At 38.4% G+C, this 24,393-nt stretch overlaps 1 protein-coding gene across 1 annotated transcript in view; it reads right to left on the bottom strand.

The window, feature by feature from the left end:
• Positions 1-24,393, bottom strand: part of CFAP43 (cilia and flagella associated protein 43) — a 118,410-nt gene that overhangs the window by 64,073 nt on the left and 29,944 nt on the right. The window contains exons 6-16 of the mRNA XM_010356218.2: positions 23,148-23,307; positions 21,436-21,503; positions 19,153-19,284; positions 14,359-14,475; positions 13,280-13,360; positions 10,266-10,414; positions 8,619-8,722; positions 4,687-4,827; positions 3,736-3,908; positions 2,441-2,590; positions 1,486-1,616 (exon numbers count right to left, since the gene is read on the bottom strand). Of these exons, the coding sequence (XP_010354520.2) occupies positions 1,486-1,616; positions 2,441-2,590; positions 3,736-3,908; positions 4,687-4,827; positions 8,619-8,722; positions 10,266-10,414; positions 13,280-13,360; positions 14,359-14,475; positions 19,153-19,284; positions 21,436-21,503; positions 23,148-23,307 (1,406 nt within the window). The remainder of the gene's footprint in view (positions 1-1,485; positions 1,617-2,440; positions 2,591-3,735; positions 3,909-4,686; positions 4,828-8,618; positions 8,723-10,265; positions 10,415-13,279; positions 13,361-14,358; positions 14,476-19,152; positions 19,285-21,435; positions 21,504-23,147; positions 23,308-24,393) is intronic.

Below are 24,393 nucleotides of genomic sequence, written 5' to 3'. Positions count from 1 at the left end.
CAGATATTCTGACTCAGAAAGTCCAGATGGGATCCAAGAATATGCATTTCTAACAAGCTCACAGATGCTACAGATCCCCTACCTTGGGTAACATTGTGATAGATGATTTAGAGGGGTTGTCATATGCCAGCGTCACCAAGTTGTAAGTCCTAGACCATGGTTTCAAACCCAGCTTTGTTTTGAGTCAGAAGTTTGGGTGATTACCAATGGATCAAAATGTCCTTCTTTTTGAGCTGCATAAATAAGGCTCCAGCACTAGTTTGTTGTTGCCTGAGATAGTATTTGTTTGCTGGTTATAAAGAATATGTTAGGACTTATACAGTGAGATAAAAGTTAATATTCTATTCAGAATCCCATGTATAAAATGGGCATGATGATGCAATCCTCAAATGAGTCTTTGAGACAAGTGGCTAGCAAAATTGTTATGACACAAAATCTCCACAACATTTAACATTTTCACAGTGTTGCAGAGAAGGCCCATATTTCATTACTGCTTTGATCACAGGAGGTATCATGAAATATTATTTTTTCCAAAATGAAGTGCATGATTGAAACCACCCTTGCAAAGATTACGGCAGTGAAAGAAGTCTAGCATGGCTGACTCCATCTTGTTTCCAGTCTCACAGGCTGGATGTTCTTGTTCATTCCTCCTAACCATGGGACGAATTTAGTTTATAGTTTAACTTGGAAGCAAGGATGGTAATAGTTCCTCCCTAAAACTGATCCCCTCCTTGTTTGGCGACTGAAACTGTCTTTGATATAATCTAAGCAAAATCTAATTAGGAAAGTATATGTATATATACACATGTGTAGGGGATAAACAGGAGTTTTTAAAGTTATCTGAGGGTCAGAATTGTCCACATTTCTTATGTTATGAGAGATAGGACTGATCACTCTCAGATATATATTAACTATGTCTTTTTATTTTTATTTTTATTTTTATTTTCTGTATTTTGATGCTCTGGTATCTGGGGCCTTGCTGACTTCTGGAGGCTAGCCAGCCTCTAAAGATAGTAAACAATTTGCTCTGGAGCACGCTTTTCAAATGCAAACCGATCAATCCAGAGACCATACCCCCAACCACTTGCTCTAGTGGGCTTTCATAATCAGGACCACTATTTCCCCACCCTAATCACCCCAGGGCCGAGTATGAGACAACTACAGCCAGCCTCTATGCCTCAGAACCCACTGATACTATTCAAACTAGCCAATCCTAAACCTGCCCAATCCTTCCTGCGAAAACCATACAAGACGATCTCATCCACGTTTTCCTCCCTCTCTCGGCCTCCTGACCCACCCCAGGTCTGCCCCATGTGGTCCCTGAGCATGCAGTGTACTCTTCTCCTGGGATCTGTGAGTATAACAAACTTTCTTTGCACTGGCAGTTGACTCCCAGCATGTTGGCCTTGCTGTACTTACATAAAATAAAATCTCTATTTTAAAACACTATACTACATGGGGTTACTTACTGAATACTGTACGTACTTCCACTTTAGGTAGACAAGGGTGCCATCATCTCTCCCATTCACCAGAATGTTTTGTCCATCCATTGAAATTCTCATTGACTGAATCCCATGACCCTGGTGAGAATGACTCCGACACCGAGCAAATGTGTCCTCAATAGTTAAGAAATAAAGCAGAAAAATTACAAATGCAATTCTACCACATGGCTTTTCTAATGGGGTTATACGCCCCTTTTCTGTGGATAAATCATTTTCTATTTGCTAACAGCATTTTAATTGGTATGGAAGTAGCCAACTGGCAATACATAGCATTTAAAATCCCCAGTCCAAACCACATTCACCAATACTAATTTGTTCTTCCACTACCTTTGTGTAGTATGGAAGGACTGGGATTATTATCACCAGTTTATAATAGGAAATCAGACGCAGAGAAGTGAATGAATTGCAGAAGTCTATAAAGCTAGGGAAGGGGCCTTCAGCAAGCAGAGATGGTGCGTTCTGATGACTTCGAGTCAGGCAGGTTCTATTTATGTGTGAAGTAGCTGAGTGTAATAAGCGAGGGTGACAGGCACTGTGAAGAATGGAAGATAACATGCTCTGAAGGATGCTAACTAAGCCAGTTTGATTAGAACTCAAACAAAATGCCTCACCAATTTGGTATATAGGGCAACAATTTAAAAACTGAGATTTCTGAGTCATACTGGTTCTCAACCATGATGCCTTTTCTCATTTAGTTTTTTAAATAGGCAATACGTTCAAATGGTTCAAAATTCAAAAATTATAAAGGAGTATTCTGTGAAATCTCCTTCCTGTTCCCATGACCTAATACTTCCAATGGCAAGCAAGGTAATTAGTACCTTCAATATCTTTTCAGAGTTTTTATGCATATATAAGCAAATTTTTATATACATATAAAATGTTTCTCTATATGAGATTAATATATACACCCATAATATTTTTTTAAGAAAACAGCTTACCAAAGTAGAAACGTCTCGGATACACAGAATTCCACATTTAGCTATTGTTATGAGCCACAATCCATGTGAAGACAGATAGAGCATTCCAGGTCCATACTGTCTGCTTTGTACTTTTTTGTATGGTTTAAGAATGTAGATACCTATATGTTCCTGCCAATCAAAGAAAATAACCACATTATAGAAAAGATCAGGTAAGCAGCACCTTTGGGTTTGCAGATGTACATGCCTGTTGTACACTGTCATTGTAAATAAACTGATATGCGATAAAGTGGGCACCTGCGTTTACATCATGTTTCCCATTTTTGCAAATAAAAGTTTGTTTCTGCCAACTAAGTAAAGTCTTCTTTATTTGTTTACTTGCCATTAAAAATCCTAGCCTACACTGATAATCTTTACTTTTACTAATCATTTCATATATCTTCATGCTTAAGTCAATATTCCCCGTATGTTTCATGCATTCCCACCTCCAAGCCTCTGCACGTCCTTCCTTTTGTCTAGAATGCCCTTCTCTGCTCCATCCCCACCAGTCCTGCCCTGCCTCCCTATATGAGCGCTGCCCACCAAAACTGTATGCAATATCTCTCCATGTCTAAATCTGACTTATTTTTCAAAGTCCAGATCAAATATTGCTTCCTTCATGAAACTTTTCTTGAATCTCTCTTGCCACTAATCATTTCTTCCTTCTCTGAATTTCTACGTCTAATCCTGGCTACTCTGGAAGAGCTTTGACGGAAGAATTTAGAGGAAGGAAGGTAGACATTATCAAAGTGGGTAGACAGACATCAAGGGAAACTGACAGGTCAACGGGCAGAAAGCAGGAGGGTACTGGGCCATTATGTGCAGCAGGAGGTGACACAATGCATGAGATGTCTGAAGATAGTGTAATGAAAAAATGCCAGAAACACAGTTTAATTATTTTTTGCAATTTTGGTTATGGCTTAGATACAAAGTTCCACTGCAAATCAAATCATCTACCTTGTAGCCCTTGGCATATGCAGAATAGATTTCCTAATGCTAGGTTGTTTTTTAAGGCATTAAACTAATATTGTGTTATCTGCATGTTTATCTGACAAAGATGATGTATGCAGCACAAGTATCAGGTTGCTCAAATATATTGTATGATGGATTAACAAATAACACTATATACCTAGCTCAAGGGAATTATATTAATATAATGAAGGCATTTGTTAACTGAACTATTCTGTTAACGTGGTCAAGAGGATCATATCTAATCAGTACAATGTGTCAATCTTGATTGCTAAGACAAATGAGAGCACACTTAAGTGTTGACATACTTCTTTAGGAAGAAGGTAGCTACAGATGTATGGCACTTGACTACAGAAGCCATATATTTGTTTACTTTGAAAGTCCAAGACTGCAGAGGACAGAGTGTGCTCCAGCTCATACAGGTACTTATGAATGATTTCATCTTTCAGCCTTCCTCTTTCATCAGCAAAAGTTGTGGAAACTATTAGATTTGGAAAAAGAAGAGAAATCACTCGCACCATATATTAATTTTGGTTTTTTAAAATTATGAACAATTATGAAAAGCAGAATAAAATTTAAATGCTCAATTAATATTGTGGAAGCTAGTAGGTGATAAAAATGATTTAAAAACACTTGTCTCCCTAGAAATACTTTGAGTATTAAATGGCTGATAGTAGGTAAAATATTTCTGTAATGCCTTGATGAAATTTTAATCAATTAACTTAGAGACATATTGAAAGAAACCCATGGTGGTATAGAGACTCTTACAAAAACATAAAAGTACTTTGAGGTTGTCAGCTCTCTTCTGCTCTATAATTACATATTTGCAAAACTGCCAACCAGATATATTTGTTATTAAAACAAGGAAAGAGTATCTATTTTCTCATACCTTTTTATCCAGAAAACTTTCTTTATAATTTTGTCAGTGAAGGGAACTACACTGTAATCTATCTGAATTTAACCATGTCTATTCAAAGCTACAAAACAAGAGACATCACAAAAATAACAAATCAATTTGATGTGTCTGTTCATCCTATCTCTTTTCCTATGGTAATAAAGCAGACTCATGAGTCAGGAAGCCCAAAGGAAAAGTCCACACTTCAAACTGTTTAGCCTGTTGGTTTTACTTTGTAAAGGTAGACAAAAGGTAGCCATTTTACCTCTTCACATGCCAAGAGAAAAATAAAACAAACCCAAAAAACAATAACAATGATGTATCTGGGCTGAGGAGCAGAATTGGTTGCTTGTGTTTTCTTTACCTTGTGGCAGTAATGTAGGCAGTGTGAACATCTCCAACCTGCTTCTCCCTGCTTCCAGAAGCGAGGAAAGCACCATCACTTCCACTATGTCTGTTTCTGAAAGAGACACTGTGGATATCTGTAAAATGTCTTTGGCCACTTCTGAAAGCAAACAGAAATCAACACCACAAGTGGTCATTGATAAGTTTAAAGAATCTTTTACCTTTCCAATTAAGATATCACCTGTGGACTTGCCTTCACTAAATCTTTAGAATCAAATTATTTGCTGGACATTTAAAGTGACCTTTAAACATAAGCTACAGGGATATTTTTGATGAATGGATGAGGGATTCTCCTGATTAGATGTCTAGACCAGCAGATTCAAACCAGCCCAGTCTGTCTGGGTTTCTTTCCTAGTCAGGGTGGCCCGAGAGTGCATCATCTCCAACTCCTATCCCTCCAAACCAGCACCTGCATGCGCTGGTCCCCACAAGTCCACTCCAGCCAGGTGACCTGCTCCTAAGATTGGGTAAACTCAGGCATTGGCCTTCTTTGCATCTGTGCCCAAGGACGGTGGGTGTGGTGGAAACATGTGACTTTATGAGTTTGCTCCACTAGAAAGCCAGCTGATCTAACCTCTGCAAGGTGTGCCAGGCCTGGAGCCCACCTTGGATTTGTTTCAGATTCACTCTTCCACTCTTCATGGGACTGTGCTGCAGGTGCCCACTTTCTCAGGCCCTTCCCCAGGCGGTCAGCCAATGACCTTCTCTCTCCCTTAACAAGGAAGACCAAGGACATCGACATAAACTCAACCTCAACTTTCTTATCCTGAGACTCACATTTCCCCCCTGTCTGCTTCCATTTTCTCCCTTCATTTCCCGACATTGATGTAGGAACAAAATGTAATCCCTTCCTGTCTGTGATTTTGAGCCCATTCCTACAATCTCCTATTAGACTGTACATTATCAATCACCTCTTTTTAGCTTCTTTTTTTTTTTTTTTTTTTTTTTTGAGATGGAGTTTCGCTCTGTCACCCAGGCTGGAGTGCAGTGGCTGGATCTCAGCTCACTGCAAGCTCCGCCTCCCAGGTTCATGCCATTCTCCTGCCTCAGCCTCCTGAGTAGCTGGGACTACAGGCGCCCACCTCGTCCGGCTAATTTTTTGTATTTTTTAGTAGAGATGGGGTTTCACCGTGTTAGCCAGGATGGTCTTGATCTCCTGACCTCATGATCCACCCATCTCGGCCTCCCAAAGTGCTGGGATTCTTTTTAGCTTCTTGTGTCCCTTATGGCTCCTTTTATTCAGCCCTCATGACTCTCTGTCTTCAAATAAGAACCTTCCTCCAACTCTGCTGTCCCACAGCAGTTACCATCTGATTCTCTTTTCTCCACCGCAAACTTCCTAAAATAGGTTTGGCACTTTCTGACTTAATTTTCTTACCTCTATTCCCTCCCTAACATTCTTCATTCCAAAGAAGTAGCTCTCTCAAGGATCACCTGCTGACTGGCAAATATATGAGAGCCTGTCCCAGCCCTCACCCTACCCATACTTCAATGTCAGCCTGTATTTTCATCCACCTTCCTTCTTTAGGCTGTTTCTGGAGAGGATGACTCTCAGTTCTCGTATTACTCTGGCCCAGCCTCAGTTTTCTGCACTGCCTCATCTTCCTCTGTCCACAGCTTCCATATAAAATGTGGACCAGGGTTCTATTCCCAGCTTCTTCCATCCCACCTCTGGCCAAACAGATACATTAAAAAAATGGGGCCAGGAACAGTGGCTCATGTCTGTAATCCCAACACCTTGGGAGGCTGAGGTGGGAGGATCGCTTGACTCCAGGAGATCAAGACCAGCGTGAGCAACACATGGACACATTTTCTCTACTAAAAAAGAAAAAAAGAAAAAAAAAGTAAACAAAAACAAAACAGAAAACAAGCCAGGCTTTGGGGCACAAGCCTGTAGTCCCAGCTACTCAGGAGGCTGAAGCAGCAGGATTGCCTGAGCCTAGGAGTTCAAGGCTATAGTGAGCTATGATTGCACCACAGCACTCCAGCCTCGGTGACAGAGTAAGACTCTAGAAAATAAAATAAAATAAATGAAATGGAATATTTAGGCAGGATATACATCCACTCTGAGGTCAGCCACAGGCCCTACCACACTCAGTGCCATCTAATTTGCATATTTAGTTACCTCTTTTGCCCCATTAAGTATCTAGGTTTACTTCTACTCTGTTGCACTATGTCATCAGCTTCCATGATTTCAAGATCAGAATTCTGTCATTAAGCTTTGAACTACATATCCTGATTTCCAAACTTAGGCTACATATGCCCAAATGAAGAGTTTGTTGGCTTCAAACCTATGGAACTCATCACCTCAACCTATTCCTCAACCTCTAAAACTTTGTTCTTCAACTAATGACATCGCAAACTTCCAGTATTCAGGCTAGAAATTCTGGGGTCATCGCTGATCCCTTCCTTTCGCATCAAATACCAAGTCCTACCAATTCCATCACTCATGGTTGTGCCGTCTTTTCTCTTTCCATAGCTGCAGCATGAGTTTGTGCATTGTGGATAAGAGCACATGCCCTGAAACTGGACTTCCTTAATTTGGCTCTGCCACTAACTAGATGTGTGGCCTTGAACAAGTACTTAGCCTTGCTGTGCCTCAATTGCCTCATCTGAAGGGATAACAGTAGTATCAGTTTCATGAAAGTTGTCTAAGAATTCAATGGGTGGAGACAGGCTGAAGGCTTAGAATACTGGCTACCACATAGTCAGGCATTCCTCAATAAGTGTTGGCTGTTGTTATGATTATGACTAGTATCATCTCTTGCCTTGGCTAGTATTATAGCTTCCAATCTCATCTTTTTAATTTCTTTCTTTTGCCTTTCTACTCCATCCTTCACACTAGTATCAGAGTCAGTCTCTAAAAACCAAGTCAAATCATGCCAGCTCCATCTTGAAACCACTGACGATGGCTCATTAACCACAGAACAATTCCAGACTCTTTGGAATGATATTCAATGTCCTTCCTCTTTCAGACTTCATTGCCATAGTCATCTTCTAGTGAACTCTTCCATTTACCTGTTATACCAAACTTTTTTTTTTTTCACCATTCCAAGTACCTTTGTTTGGGTTATTATTTTGAGCAGGAATACTAATATGTCCTATCCCATACCTATGAAAATCCTTTAAACCCACTACTCTAAGCCCTTGGAAAACTCTCCTCCAATCCTCCACATCCCCTGACCAGTGCCCACCTTCACCTCCACTCCTCTCCTCACACCTGGCAGAATGAATTGCTGCTGTATCTGAGCCTACACACCATTCTGCATTTTCCTTCTCTACTAAATTGTCTCCTTAATATTTTCATCCCACTACAAGGCCTAGGTTTGGCATTTTGCACCTAGTAGGCACTCACTAATTTTTATAAGTCAATGATAAACAAATTAAAAAATTTAAGGGTGAGACTTGGCAAAGTGTGAGGAGCAAAAAAAAAAAAAAAAAATTTTTCAGGAGAATTAAAAAAAAAATTGTGTGTGTGGGGGAAAGACATATACAATTGGCATGTACAGCCAGAGAGAAAACAGAGAAAATTCTTTATTAGAGATAAAATATTAAAAAATATTTTTGAGAGAAATCAATCCAACTTCTCTGTATGTTGATATTAGAAATGTTCAGCCATTTCATTAATTTATTCAATAATTGATTCAAGAAAAGATGTTTAGCATCAACTATGTACCAAGGAGATAACTCTAATATTCCAAATACATCAAAATATAATGTGAGAATTCTCCTAAGTAACTTTAGTTATTTAAAAGTTACTCTTTCAGAAAATATGCCATAAATAATTGTTTCAATATAACTCCATTTTCATAACCTTAAATTCTTTGAAATAAAGAATTTTAAATATTTTAAATTAATATATTTTAAATTAATCAGCATTCTATGTTGTACCTGTGAATCCAATAATCTGAAATGAGCTTGAGGAGCTGGCACAGATAATAAAGACTTTTCCTTCTGATGTTCCAACTAACAGAAATATTCCTCGCTGATCATAACTAGAAAAGAAGAAATCTGATGATCAAATCCCAATCGTTTCACCAGCTAGATGGTGAACAAGTTTATTGAATGGCCACAGAGATATGTTCAAAGCCAGTCATTTTTACGGTTTGTGATGTTTAATATTCTCTGACCTTATAAAAGTGGAGTGATTACATGTAGATATAATCATTGAACTTTAGGCCAATGCTATTTCCAAATTGCAACTTTAATAAATACAGTCAAGAAGATTCAGTAAAGACGGGCAGTTGGTTCATCATAAGTGAATGAAACATGTCGGTAGAGCTTTCTTGATGTTTCAAGTGCAAATAAGCAATTCTCAAATTAGCGGTGGGTGTGACATTTCATTACCCTGTGTCTGGTACCTGGCAGTGGGAGGAAGAATGTAGTGAAACATGTCTACAACTTTATCAAATTAGAAAAAGTGGGAAGACGCAAATTAGAATAAGAGGATCTGAGAAAGGAAAGGCACAAAAAATGACGGTGCAGAAGGGCGGGGGGTAAGGATGTTATCCATCCTTCCCCACTGAGCTAGGGTGGTGGAGCTGGGCAGTCCACAGTGGCAGGGCCAGCTCCCAAGTGCCCTAGCTGTGTAATGTGTAATCTTGGACAATGCTTCTCTTCACCTCTCTCACCCTGAATTCCCTAATTTGTCTAATAGGGATAAGAATAACATCTTTCTGACTGGTGTTTTGAGGATCACATTCTACAAGCTACAGTGATCTCAAGCTGTAAAGCAGAATACAAATGTCTGTTCTTATTAATACCTAATAATATAACAAATTAAAAACAGTAATAATAATAGCAACTACAAGTCCAAATCTAATGTCTCTATATTGTCATCTTAAAAGTATTGTTTTGAAAGTTTGGAAATACTCTAAATGTTCATTAATATACTGTTTTTTAAAAAATGATAGTATATTCATATAACGGAATACTATGTGGCTATAAAAATAAAAAGATTGGTCTTTATGTGTGGATATAAAACATTCTCCAAGATATACCATTAAGTGAAAAAAGAAATGAGGCATTGTACATAGTTTTCTCATTTTAAGAGCAAAGGCAGTGACTCTGGAGCCCAACGACCTGGGTTCAAATCCCAACATTTGCCATTCACTATCTATGTACTATTGAGCAAGTTATTTAAAATCTTTGTGCCTCATCTTCCTCACCTGTCGAATAGAGACAATAAGAGTGTTTACCTCATGGAGTTAATACAGCAGAAGTGCCTGGCACACTATATATACTTGATGGCCATTGATACAAATAAAAAGAAGTGCTTATTATGTTTTGCTTGTTGTTCATGGATAAAACATCTCAGGAGAGACATGAGAAGTTGGTACCAGGCTGCCTGCAAGGACAGACCTGGGTATGGGGGGTACTTTACTTCACAGCCCTCTGTACCTTTGGAGTGTTGAACTGAGTGAATATATTAACATTCAAAACAAATGAAACATGTAAAACTTAAAAGAAGGAGTGGCTTCATTAGAATTTTCAACAAATGGTGACACAGAGCTGCTCCTGGAAGCAGAAGGGACTTACGTGACATGCTGCACGGACGATTCCGAGAGAAAGGCTTTGTGCACGACCTGAGGGGATTCCTTATTATATATGCTGATGAAGTAGACAGAGCCACCCTCCGTGCCCACGGCTGCAGAGAGGGAGGACGGACAGCAAGCCAGAACCGTCGCCTGTTTAAAATAAACCCCAGATGCGTATCTCCATTGTGCCTGCTCTCCTGCACGTAAGAATGCTATTATACAATGTATTTGAAAAGCCTGCAGGATGAGAAGAGTGGCAAGTGTTGTGTGGGGGGTTCTTTCAAATTATAGCCTCAACGTTCCTGAGCTGATCAACTGCATAAGATGGCACAGGAATCTGTACATCTTATTCTTTTATCCTAAAATTAGAGTAATAAAAATTATAGAGAGATTTCTTGAAATTTAAATCATGGCTTCGTTTTTATGTCTAAATGATGATGATGAAATGATTATGCCAACAATCTATCTAAGTGATTGTGAAACAGACCAATAATAGTGAAAAATAAAACAAAAAAAGGTAGAATAAATTCTTAGCATCTTGTAAACATTTTAAAATATTTATTTATTTATTAGCGATGGAGTCTTGCTCTGTCTTGAACTATTGGGCTCAAGTGATCCCCCTGCGTCAGCCTGCCTAGTCACTGGGATTACAAGTTCAAACCACCACACCTGGCTTTTAAAACATTTTTATAGATCCTGAGATGCTGGTATGAGTAAGGAAGACTTAAGAAAATAACTATATCACTGGAAGATGTATTCAGTCACCAAAGAAATGCATAACAGATTCCCACTTATCTCACAATGATTTATACAGAATATGATGTCTAAGAGAATAAACTGACTTTCATAATACTATAGAAATCAGTATTCTTTCCCTATAAATACTTTGTTGATTGTTTTGAATAAAATCATGGAACTTAGGACTGAAAAAGAACGTAAGAGATCATTTTGCAAAACAGAAAATGCAGGCCAAGGAAGTCCAGCAGCTTACCCAAGGATCCCATATGTGGTGACAAACTTCAGAAGAAGCACCCAGGTGTCCTGCCTCATTAGAATGCACACAGCCTCCCAACTGAGTGGGCTTTTTGTAAAATTGAAAACCTTTATGGGAAGTGTGTGTGTGTGTGTGTGTGTGTGTGTTCCCAAAATAAAAATAATCAGCTGAAATTCTCCTTTATTCCAGGGCAATGGTGTGCTAGTCTAAAAATGTACAGTAAGGGCCAGAGGAGTCTTATGCAGGTACCATCAGGAGACGCTGCTAGTGTCCAGGTATCTTGACACCGTGGTGCTGGACTGGGATCCCCCAGGACCACTGCCTGAAGGAAGGCAACACAGTCCCAGATACAGGCCAAGAGACCTGGCATCAGCATTACTGTATCTGTATCAATTCTCTGTAGGGTAATGGTACCTGTATCCCTCGTTGCCCAAGAGGAACAAGGTATATCCTGATTATATGGGCCCCTGGGTGGGTTGTTAAATGTTTGTATGCCTCTAATGTGTGAAAGGACATGTGATTAAATGCACTTGTAAGATCTCTCCTAGTTTACTATTTATAATAGAAATGAATACATATAACCCTTTGTCACAGAGATTATGGAGTCTTTTCATATTTCAAGTTTTCTCAGTAAGAAATTTTACCTTTACTTTTGTGGGAGAGTTTTATTTATCACACTGAATTATCTATCTTTTGCATCTTATGTAAAATATGATGCTTAGTCTTTTATAATTGAGATTTTAGTTTTATAAAAGGGAAGGATTGAAACTCCCTACCTAATACCAAGATCCATTTCTCAACTAGAACTGTATAATGCAGCAAATAATACTACTTTTTTTTTAAAAGACAGCATTACCATTGTTTCTTGGTCCTTTTAAAATGTTTTTTATGCAAAATGCACTGTGAACATGGCAGAAATAATGGTATCACATTGTGGTAGATGTTGCAGGCAGTGTGGTTTGCAATTCAGCATCCATATGCCCTCCTTCTGGAAAATCTCTTGAATATTCACTGAGAAACTATCCTTCCCCTATTGTCAGGGACGAGTGGAATGAATCTAACTCCCATTTCCAGGGCTGAGTTGGTGCATTAATTATGCACTTAATTGCATTTCTCATCCCCTGTGCATATGATTAGTTCACAGATATTATTAAGACATTAGAAGACATTTACTGAACCTTCTGGAAAGAAGAAGCATCTTTGTTCTTCCTCCCCCTACAGTAGGAATTTTTCTTCCCTCTCTGACAGTATGATGTGAGGTTGGCACCTGTGGTATCTGGGTGTACCTCAGCAAGGCCTAAGATGAAACTAAAGGCATAGTGTGGAGACAGAAAGACAAGGTCCTTGGTATATCATTTAAACTGCTGGACTGAGGCACACATGAGGCCAGACAAGTTCTGTACTTTATAGTTGACTGTGCCAATAACACTCACTTTTTAATTTTTGGCTTAAGCTGGTTAGAGTGGCAACTTTCTTTCATTTCTAATTGATTCCCATTAAATGGGACCATTTAACTAGTTATGGCCAAAGGGATATTTCATTTCTGAGAAAAAGCACTTACTTGCTGATTCAGGAGCACCCCCTCTCCCTCCAAAACACCTTTCAGCACTCTCTTCCTCTCCTGCACACAGCACAGAGGAAGTATTTTTTGATGGAGCCCCCATCAGCCTGGCTCCCTGAGAGACTGTGCAAGAGGGACCCCTGCCAATCCATAATGAACTTACGGCATGAGTAAGATATAAACTACTGGGGTTTCAAAAACAACTGCCGCCACAGAAAACCTTACAGCTTTCTATAATCAATATGGTTCTATCTTGTTTTCTATAACCAATGCTATGGTTCCACTCTTGGGGCTGTGGCATATACTTTACACACAGGGATTACTCTAAACCTAGAAGGCAAAAATGCAGTGAGGCTTCTATAACAAGTATTTCTACAGACTATTGTCGTGTGAATATGAAAAGGTAGATTCGATTAGAATTCAATATATTTTTAAAAATCCATTTATCAAGTATACTTACTGGGGTATTCAGATAAATCTTGCTTACACAAGAACAATCCTCCAGCCACCAAACACAAACTTCCCCTGAATGTGTAACTGTCTGTAACAAAAAGAAAAACAAAAACTCTACATGGAAAATAAGACTTTCCTATGGAAGCATGTTCTGCCTCCCTTTCCAGTGTGTCGATGATTTAGTATAAAATTTCATTTTACTTATGTGGATTATAAATACTTATTTTATCATTTCAATGCCAATGCTTCGTTTCTGAACAAATATTAAGTATTATCTTTAATGCAATTTAAGTAATACATAATAGCTAATTAGTATTAGAAAAGTAAAATAAAGATTTTTCATGTAACATATTAAAGATAAAAGTTGCTTATAAAAATCAGTAAAACTATTGCCTAATGAACAAATATAGAAATAGGAAGCTATACATTGTTCTTTTTTAAATTACTAGAATTTATTTTTTTAGAGCAGTTTTAGGATTACAGAAAAATTGAGCAGAAAGCACAGAGAGTTCTCCTTCCCCTTCCCCTCCACATACCTACTACCCTACTATTAACATCTTGCATTAGTGTGGTACATTTGTTATAACTGATGAGCCAATACTGACATACTGTTATTGACTCCTTAGACTGAATTAATGTATTGCACATGGCAACTATTTCATTTTCAACCTCAAGTGGTGCTGCTGCATTACACAGAAAAAAGATACTAAATAAATACTAACAGTTTACTGAGTGCTGATGACTCATTAGCAATGAATGTGTTTTAAAATGTGTTAAAGCCTGGCTTGCAGAGCTTGGGTGGTGAAAACCAAAAGATGGCTCCTAAGATCTCAATTGTGTTGGCTGTTTTCAGAAGATGATATTATGAAGTCACAATATGAGGGTATCATTCTAACTGGGGGGTAGATTTGAGGATGGAAGTGTCTAGCATCTCCACCACAGCCTTCAAGGACAGCCTCTGCCTCCTATTCACATTGCTTTGCCCATGAACTTTCAAAGTTACCCAACAACACATAAATAGGGATTTAAATCTCACAACATCATCATATCTTTAGTCCTACTGTGACACAGTAAAATATTCTTTACCATGAAGTGTTGGGTTCCAGGTGTGATAAAGTCAATTGCCTGAAATTTCCTATCACAAGCATCTAGGACTTTATTTAAGGTTGGCTCCTCACCAAAAGTGTAGATATAAACAGATCCCTGATAAATATACAAAAGAAAAGAAACATATTGTAATTGTTGTGTATATAGTGCAACAAATATTTATTAAATGCCTACTGTAACCAAGGCGCTGTGTGGAAACAGATTATGGGAAATCACAGATCAACTCAGTAAGACCTTGACCCTGAAGGGCTTAAAATCTAGACACTTGATTTGTTTGTTTGTTTATTGATTGATTGGTTGATTCATTCATTCATTCACTTATTCATCATTTTATTTTAATTAATTAATTTTTCGAGACAAAGTCTTGCTATTGTTGCCCAGGTTGGAGTGCAATGGCACAATCTCAGCTCACCGCAACTCCCACCTCCCAGGTTTAAGCGATTCTCCTGCCTCAGCCTCCTGAGTAGCTGGGATTACAGGCATGCACCACCATGCTCGGCTAATTTTGTATGCTTACTAGAGACAGAGTTTCAACATGTTGGTTAGGCTGGTTTCAAACTCCTGACCTCAGGTGATCCGCACGCCTCGGCCTCCCAAAGTGCTGGGATGACAGGCGCAAGCCACCGTGCCTGGCCTCATCATTTTAAATAACCATAAGACTTTCTTCTTCAATTCCAGACATTCGTGTTTGTTTTGTTTTGTTGTTGTTGTTGTTGTTGTTTTTGTTTTGTGACTGAGTCTCCCTCTGTTGCCCAGGCTGGAGTGCAATGGCGGGATCTTGGCTCACTGCAACCAACCTCTGCCTCCTGGGTTCAAGAGATTCTCCTGCCTCAGCCTCCTGAGTAGCTGGGATTCCAGGTACCTGCCACCACACCCGGCTAATTTTTGTATTTTTACTAGAGACGGGGTTTCACCATGTTGATCAGGCCGGTCTCAAACTCCTGACCTCAAGTAATCCACCCTCCTCGACCTCCCAAAGTGCTGGGATTATAGGCATGAGCCACCACGCCTGGTCTCCCACATATTCGTTTTCTTAATTTACAAAACATAATAAAACATTTTTTCCTGTTTCAAAAATAATATCTATTCATGTAGAAAATTTGGAAAATGTGGAAAACCCAAAAAGTTGTTAAGATGTACTAAATCCTACCACATGCTAAGTATAATGGAAGGAACACTAAACATTTAAACAAGCCTTTGTAGAAATATGGCTGAAGCTGTCACTTCATGCTTATTATTTTCAGCTCCCAAACTCACCTCTAAAAAAAAATCTATTCTGTAATGAATGCATCTCTACCAAGTAGCTGGTAATATAATATGGTCACTTAACCAGCAATAAGAAGTCTGCTTTCAGCTAATCACAAGTTCTTCATGTTTACTTGAGTTAAACATAAATATTTCTGGTCTCATTTATCTAAAAAAATATGACTTTACAAAATTTGGTAGATATTTACAAATTTTATCTTTATGTCATTTCTTCAATAAATATTAACTGGATACACAATGCCAGTCACTGCTTTAGATGCTGGGGTTACAGCAGAGGATAAAACAGACAAAATCCCCTGCCCTCAAGGAGTTTACCTTCTGCTGGCAGATTCAGACGATAAATAATATAACCAAACAAAATATACTGCAAGTTAGACCGTGATAATTGTAAGAAGACAAAGAAAATATAACAGAGAAGGAGAACATTATATAGCAAAACAAGGGTGAAATTGTAAAGTGTGTGTTTAAGGAAGACTTAGTGAGAAGGTGTGGCAGGCCAGATCTCACTAACAGCTGAACAGGCAGGCCTCCAGGACAACTGTTTCAGCAATGGCTGAATGATTAAGTTAAATATTAAAAGCTAATAGAGCCAGTGCCCTTATATAAACGCTTGAATGTAACAAAACCCCACCAAGAGTTTTGCCTAGGCCTTTCCTGGGCCTTGAAGCATGACAAGATAATGAAGATTCCTTGTACATATTTTAAGTATTTATATATTCCTGATAAATTTAATATTTTGTTATTCTGAAATAAGCCCATTTATCTTTAGTAATGATTTTTACCTTAAAGCCTATTTTGTCTAATATTAATATATTTCCACTGGTTTTCTTTGGGTTAATGTTTACATATCTTTTTCCATCTTTTCATATCTGGGTTTAAACATAGGTTTTAATTTATGCTTTTTGTTTATCTCAATTGTTTTCATTTTCTTTCTCTTTTTTACCTTGTTTTGGGTTAAACATTTTTTTTTTTTTTAACATTTTACTTTTTCTAGTTTGGAAATTTCGTCTACTGTTCCTATTGTTTTAGTGGTTACCTTAGAAGTTGTAACATGTATACCTAATTTATCAACATCAAAGTTACTTAAAAGCTTTATTCTCCTCCTGGGTCATATGGGATCCTTGGAACACTTTGTTCTATATATCCTGCTCCCCCACTTCCCCCAACTTATAGTATTGTCATTTGGGATTTTAGTTCAATATTATTTTTAAACCTACTTTCACTTTTTTTTTTTTTTTTTTTTGAGATGGAGTCTCGCTCTGTCGCCCAGGCTGGAGTGCAGTGGCCGGATCTCAGCTCACTGCAAGCTCCGCCTCCCGGGTTCATGCCATTCTCCTGCCTCAGCCTCCTGAGTAGCTGAGACTACAGGCGCCCGCCACCTCGCCCGGCTGGTTCTTTTTGTATTTTTTAGTAGAGACGGGGTTTCACCGTGTTAGCCAGGATGGTCTTGATCTCCTGACCTCGTGATCCACCCATCTCGGCCTCCCAAAGTGCTGGGATTACAGGCTTGAGCCCACATTTTTTTTTTTTTTTTTTTTTGCTGTTGTATGCAGTGTTCATTTACTGCACATCTTCTACAATGTGTCATTCTCTACCCATTACTACTGCTCTTTGTTTTTGTTGCATCACACACCTTACATCTGGGATCATTTTCCTCTGCTGGAAGTAAATTCTTTAGAATTTTCTCTAGTGATAGTCAGCTGCTGACACACTCTTAACTTTGGAGTGTCTAAAATGTCTTTTTTTACCCACATACTGAAAAGATGTTTTCATTGGGTATAGAATTCTAGGTGGTAATTATTTTGTTTCATTACATCAGGGGTCATCAACCTTTTTCTATAAATAGGCTGATAGTAAATATGTTAGGCTTTGCAAACCATGTAGTCTCTGTCACAACTATTTAATGCTGCCATTGTGGTGTGAAAGAAGCCATAAACAATACATATGTGGGTGTGGCTATGTTCCAATAAAATCTAATTTGAAAAACATGCAGCAGGCTAGTTTTGCCCCATGGAGCTATAGTTTGCTGACCCCTGCAACACATTGAAGATATTATTCCACTATTTCTTACTTACCTTATTGCCACAGAGAAGTCAGCTATTAGTCTAATTGAAATTCCTTAGAAGTAATCTGTCTTTTCTCTGATTGCTTTGAAAATTTTCTCTTTGGTTTACAACAGTTTCACTTTGGTAAGTCTGAGTGTGGATATCATTTTATGTATTCTGTTTGGGATTCACTGGACCTCTTAAATCTGTAAATTCATGTCTTTAACCAATTCTGGAAAATCCCCAGTCAGTATCTCTTCGATTATTGCCTCTGTCCCACTTTCTCCTCTCTGGACTCTAATCAAACATATGTTAGATCTTTTCACTGTATTGTTCTTATCTCTTATGTTCCCTTCTGTATTTTCTACCCTTTTGCTTTTCTAGGTGACATTCTGAATAACTTCTTCTGACCTGTCTTCGAATTCATTTATTCTCTCTTTGGCTATGTCCAACATTTTGTCAGACACGTTCATTTAATTTTTACTTTACTAGTATATTTTTCTTCTTTAGAATTTCTATTTGGGTCTTTCCTCCTTCTTTTATGATATCTTTTTCCTAGTTTCGTGTTCTCCATAGATATTTTCAGTTAGTCATTTATTTATTAAAACATAAGTTAGCACAGTTTTTTTTTTTTTAAAACTTCTGTTAATTATCAGAAACAAAAGTCTGTCCATATTTAAATTTAAGTTTCTTTTAGGCAGAAAATCATTGAATTTTGTTTGTAATTCATCTAAAATTATTGTATAACAATATAAATATCTGCTAATCTTGATGCCTGAAGATCATTCCATTAATTAGGAATCTTCCTAGCAGTATGATTGAAGTAAATGTTTGTTTTAATCTTGCAATAATTCATTTTTCTTATAGAACCCACATTGTCTTTGGAGAACAACCTATGCCCCAATCTCAGTTCTCATTTAAGTTGGTTGACTCTACCCAGCATCCAAGGCTAAGCATGTGACTTAGGCCTGGCCAGTCAGAGCTTAGGATTCCTATGGTACAACCAACTGACCCAGGGGAAGACACGTGATTCAGTTAGTTCAATGAGTCTAGATTCTAAGACTTTTTTTTCTAGCTGGTATCTTTCCACCAGGGACATCAAGCAGGCAGAAATATAAGCTAGAGCTGCATATAACTCTTAACACCACACGGGGAGAGTCAGCATGGAAATGGAGGCAGCAGAGAGGAAACAGAGCCAAGAGATGGAAATAAACAAGGCTTGGTGGCATCATGGCAACTCTTGTATTCAGATTCACTCCTTGCCCTTTCAGTTACATGCACAAAAATAAACCAATAGCTCTTTGTAATTTAGGCCTTTTAAATTGGGTGTTTTTTCATTTACAACCTAGAGTCTTGACTAGTGGAGTACCACTGTGCAGCACACTCTGTTCCTCATTCCTGTCATGTAATGATGATAATAATATTTGAAAATCACATATCAAGAAATTACCATCCAACATACCTTGTCTGTTTGAATCAGAAACATTGTATAATTGGGAGAAAATGTCATATGTTCTACAGGTCTTTCAATCTCAAGAAAATTCTTGATCACGTAACTTCCATCTTTAATAATAAAAGAATACACAAAGCCATCCTAGAGATGAGTGAGATAAATGTAGAAAATCAGTCTTAGTCAATGCATAGTATACTTGACTCATCAGACAATTTAAGGCTTATTGATTACTTCTACTGTTTATTTGGAGTCATCATCTATGTTTGCATAGATGCACTGTCCTCTCATCTTTATTTAGATGACTTTTAACTATGTTCCCTGGTCAAGCTTCAGTTTGATCTCTTTTGTGATACATTTTTCAATTACCTAAAACTTTACTGATGTCTCCTTTTTTTGAGTTTCTCTAGTATCCCTCTTCTTACTACATTCTTCACTACACAGGAGGTAGGAAAAATGAAGTAGAGTTTGTGTGGCTTGTATATAGCAGTGTCGTTGCTTGAAAGGACACTAGCCCTCCTGTATGCTCTTTCGTCATTATTATGTGCATTTCTTATCTCCCTAAATGATCCAAGGGTAGGGAGTGTGCCTTTTATTCCCTTCGGATCCTCTTTTTCTGTTCCTCACACTGTAGTAGAAGATAGCAAGGATCCAATATAAATGGGCTAGTTGATTGGTTGGTTTTGAATAGATTTAGGTTAATTTTATTATTCTCAAGAGGAATTTGAGTTATTTTTACAATAGTGAAAACACTTGGAAGAAATTTATTTATCATTTTCTAGATTAGACATCTTATAACTAAGAGTGGGGACTTCAGGTAGCTGGGTTCAAATGCTTGGGCCCTGGAAGGGAAAGCAGGCAAGGTACTTTTTTTGAGCTCATCTTTATTCTCTATCACTCACCAGAGCAAACTCTATAATCATTCCTTTAAAGGGGGTTAAACAAACATCAAGGGTGGTCTTGAAGAAGACAAGAGTCATAAAAGCCCACAAACGCAGACTAAATGGAGGAGGAGGGGATAGTCTACTGCAAGGTTGGGAGAGTTAAGTGTAGGTGTATATGCTCCAGATGGCTTCCTGAGGGTAGAATGTCTCTCACCCTGATGTCACTGCCTAGCTACCCTCAAGGTCCTGGAGATGTCATCTGTGTCAGTGAAATGGACTATGCTAACATCTGGGATAGTTACAACTAGACCTGGATTTTAGTATAGGTCAGTTCCACACCTTAGCATTGTTTACATTGATTATAATGGCATGGAAAAACATGGTCTGGGCTGGGTGCGGTGGCTCATGCCTGTAATCCCAGCACTTTGGGAGGCCGAAGGGGGCGGATCACGAGGTCAGGAGATCGAGACCATCCTGGCTAACACGGTGAAACCCCGTCTCTACTAAAAATACAAAAATTAGCTGGGCATGGTGGCAGGCGCCTGTAGTCCCAGCTACTCTGGAGGCTGAGGCAGGAGAATGGCATGAACCCGGGAGCTGGAGCTTTCAGTAAGCAGAGATTGCGCCACTGCACTCCAGCCAGGGAGACAGTGTGAGACTCCGTCTCAAAAAAAAAAAAAAAAAGGAAAGAAACAGAAAAAGAAAAACATGGTCTGACTCCTTTTATTACTTACTGAGACTGAGTTCTATAAATGACAGCAAAGACTTTGGAGTTTAACACACCTATGTTCAAGCCCTAACTTCCAATTACTTGCTGGTGAACTCTGTAAGATTAGATTCCTTGTCTGTTAAAGGAGGATGTCAATAGCTTCTATTTGATAAGGTTGTTGTAAGGACCTATAAGATAATACAAGTAAAGTACTTAGCTTGGTGCCTGGCACAAAGTAAGCACCAAGGAAACGGAGGCTATTAATACTGATTTAAATATCAACAATAACATTATGAAACATGTAAGCTAAATGGGCATTCACAAGAGTCCAAGCTGCAGCTTAGACAAAGGGCTCCAAATTCGTGTCTGATAACCTAACACATTAAGTGTAGAAACGAACATGGAATTGGGTTACAGATATTAGGTAGTTTTTCATTGCAGAAGGGCAATGGATTTTTAAATTATATTTGTGTTTGTTTGCAGTAATATATGGTAGTTCATTATATTGTTCCCTCTATTTTGTATAGATTTGAAGTTATTCAAAATGAATCTTTTTTAATAGTACCCAAAGAGGAAACCATTTTAATTAATAATGTGACAGATCTGACATCCTAAAATGTGGCTCATAATAGTAAATGGCAACACATTGGAATTGTGAATTTTCTTTAAACCAATTAATTTTGAGAAAAAAAAATACATTACAATTCCAGAAGCCAGCACGCCCTCCTTCTGATACACCAAGGTTACTGGACTGATAAAATTTCTTCTGTCTTTTGGAAAAGAAAAACAAGGTAAAGCAGGTGACACATAATTAAAAGTACAATGTAACAATGAATAATAAAAGCTGCTTTTACTGATGTAAATCATAAAAGTTGTTTTTGAATTCTCTATCATCAGATCTATGTAACTAACGTAGATGCTAGATTAGAGAGAGGAGCACGGCTGGAGGGTACAGTAGGAGTAAAGGGAAGACAGAAAGGGAGTAGAGAGGGAAGTCAAACCTCATGGCCTCAGTTTTACAGGGAAAGTGAGTCAGAGAAAAGGAAAAAAAGGCAGATGAGGGACACTGCAATGGGGAAAACTTGCTGGAGGGGGTGGTATTGGAGCTGGGAACTGGCAGATTCAGAGACAATAAGTGCCAAGGGAATGGGCTAGAGGCATGTCTGTGAAATGGTGAGAATAAACGACTGGCTCAGAAAACTCATACTAGGGCATAGTTGGAAATAATACTAACAGAGTAGGTAGGATCAGATTAGGGAGAGCGTGAAATCAAGGAGAGCAGTTCTTGAGCTGGGTGTTAAAAGCGGCCTTCAAAAAGGCAATATGACAGAGATAAGTTGCCTGGTTTGGGTCAGATGTATATTAAGGTCAGTGAAGTCCATCCTAAGGTTGTTACAGAAATCAAGGTGTGAAATAGTAAGAGCAATGGAAATAGAGAATGCTTTGGACAGGTTTGAGGAGCTTGCCCTGGCAAGGCCCCCTCCTCCCAGGGTCTACATCTACCGCTCAATGAGTAGACAGTGGCTCCTGTGACCCAGGCCCAACCATGGCCACAGCTGATGGGGTCAGGAATAGACACTATATCTAAGGCAGAATAGATCAGGTTCTCTTTCAGATTCTAGCTGAGCAATATGACAGGGTGTGGTGGCTCCTGCCTGTAATCCCAGCACTTTGGGAGGCTAAGGCAGGCAGATCAATTGAGGTCAGGAGTTCAAGATCAGTCTGGTCAACATGACGAAACCCCACCTCTACTAAAAACACAAAAATTAGCCGGGCGTGGTAGTGGTAGTGTGTGCCTATAATTCCAGGCACTTGGGAGGCTGAAGCATGAGATGGCTTGAACCTGGGAGGCAGAGGTTGCAGTGAGCCAAGATTGCGCCACTGCACCCTAGCCTGGCTGACAGAATGAGACTCTGTCTAAAAAAACACACAAAAAAACAACACTTCTAACTGAGCAATAGAAAGGTACTTTTCAAGATGGCTTTTGGGCTTAAGAGATGATCAGCCTGGAGAAAAGGGTTGGGATAGGGGGCAGGAAAGTGTATGATTAGCAGACTAAGCAGAATGGGCATATGTATAGAAACGGATACAGCACAGTAGCCAAGAACTTGGACTCTGAGGTCTTATTGCCTGGGTTCAGGTGTCAGCTCCACAGTTTATGTGGACTAGGCCATGTTTCCTAACATATCTCTTCTGTATCATGGAGATTAATGTGTCTCTTCTTATAATGTTGTTCTGAGGATTACATGAAATATGCATATAAAGTGATGGTAGAATGCCAAGAGCATAGTAACAGCCAGAGAATTAAGAAGGAGGAGGAATCAAAGATGTCTCCAGGCAAGAGAAAAATAGGGAAAACCAACAAAACCAACACCCATGGCTATATGGGAATATGAAGCAGGACAGTTTCTCACCCAATGGTGATTCCTCTTCTAGCTTATTAAGCACAGTCACTTTCAAGGTGTCTCCATTAATCATTAAAAGATGACCCTCTTCACAGCCAATGTACAAGTCACTTGTTGAAGTCCAGCAATGCATAGTCGGGTGAAGCAAAGGATATAGATCATCTTTAGGCTTCAGGGAGAGAATAAAACCTTGTGTTAAGAAAACATCATGGCTAAGAGCCTAAGAAATGCCCACTAGAACAACTGACAGAAAGGAACTATCCCTAACCCCACAGACACAGAAAACATAGGAACATTGAGCATTCATCGTAATAATTTTTTTAAAGGACAGATTGACTTTAATTTATTATTTGTATATTTCATGCCCTCATAGCCTTAGATAGTTAGAAAATAAATAGTTGGGTAACAATCTGGTCACCCAGTGGATCAAGAAAAAGGAAAACCACCTTTCCCACTCCAAAAAATTAAACTGCTGCTGAATAATGACACTTCTGTGGTGTCTGAGATTTGACTCACAAGGAAAAGAGTTATTCACTGTTATCACCATTATTGAAAAGTTTCCTGAGTTTTTTTTAATGACATCTAACCTTAGAATATAAATCACAAAAAGACAGGCTTATCTGGAATGACAATAGGATCAAAATCGTAAACAAAACAAGAAAAAAACACCATGTCTCTCATTTGCACAATACCAATGAATCTGTGCATATATATAAAACAAAATGTGAAGATTAAAATTTGAAATTTTCTGGCCTTGGTATGTTAAACTAGTATTGTATGTGGCTTTTTTTTCTTTAAGACAAACCTGGGCTTGTCTTCCTATTACTTTTTAATCAATAAATATATTCGATGACATTTAAAAATGAATGTGAGTATATGGATTATGTAAGCAGAAACAGCTTATAATTCTGAGATATTTAAAAATAAAAGGTACCAATAGTGTTTAGAAATGTTTGTTGATAATACCATCTCCTTTTTCAGTCCTCTAGAATCAGAAATAATTTTGATCACATGACAAAACATGAAAAATTGCAGTCCAATTTAATTGTGCTTTAGAAAATGTAAAAATCCATATATGTTTCAAAATATTTGAGTTTCTAGAAGAGATTCCTATTTAGCAACATCTGTTTGAAAAAATTAAAAAGGTAGATGGAAAAAAGAAATTAGACACTTGAGATTAAGTTCATGATCTTGGATCCAATTTCTGCCAGATAACATCTGCCTTTGATTTCCCCCATGCTCCAACTTAAAATTG

This window comes from Rhinopithecus roxellana, chromosome 11, assembly GCF_007565055.1.
Source record: "Rhinopithecus roxellana isolate Shanxi Qingling chromosome 11, ASM756505v1, whole genome shotgun sequence".
Lineage (NCBI taxonomy): Eukaryota > Metazoa > Chordata > Mammalia > Primates > Cercopithecidae > Rhinopithecus > Rhinopithecus roxellana.
The sequence above is the reverse complement of the archived record's forward strand: the minus strand, read 5'-3'. Positions and strand labels throughout refer to the sequence as shown.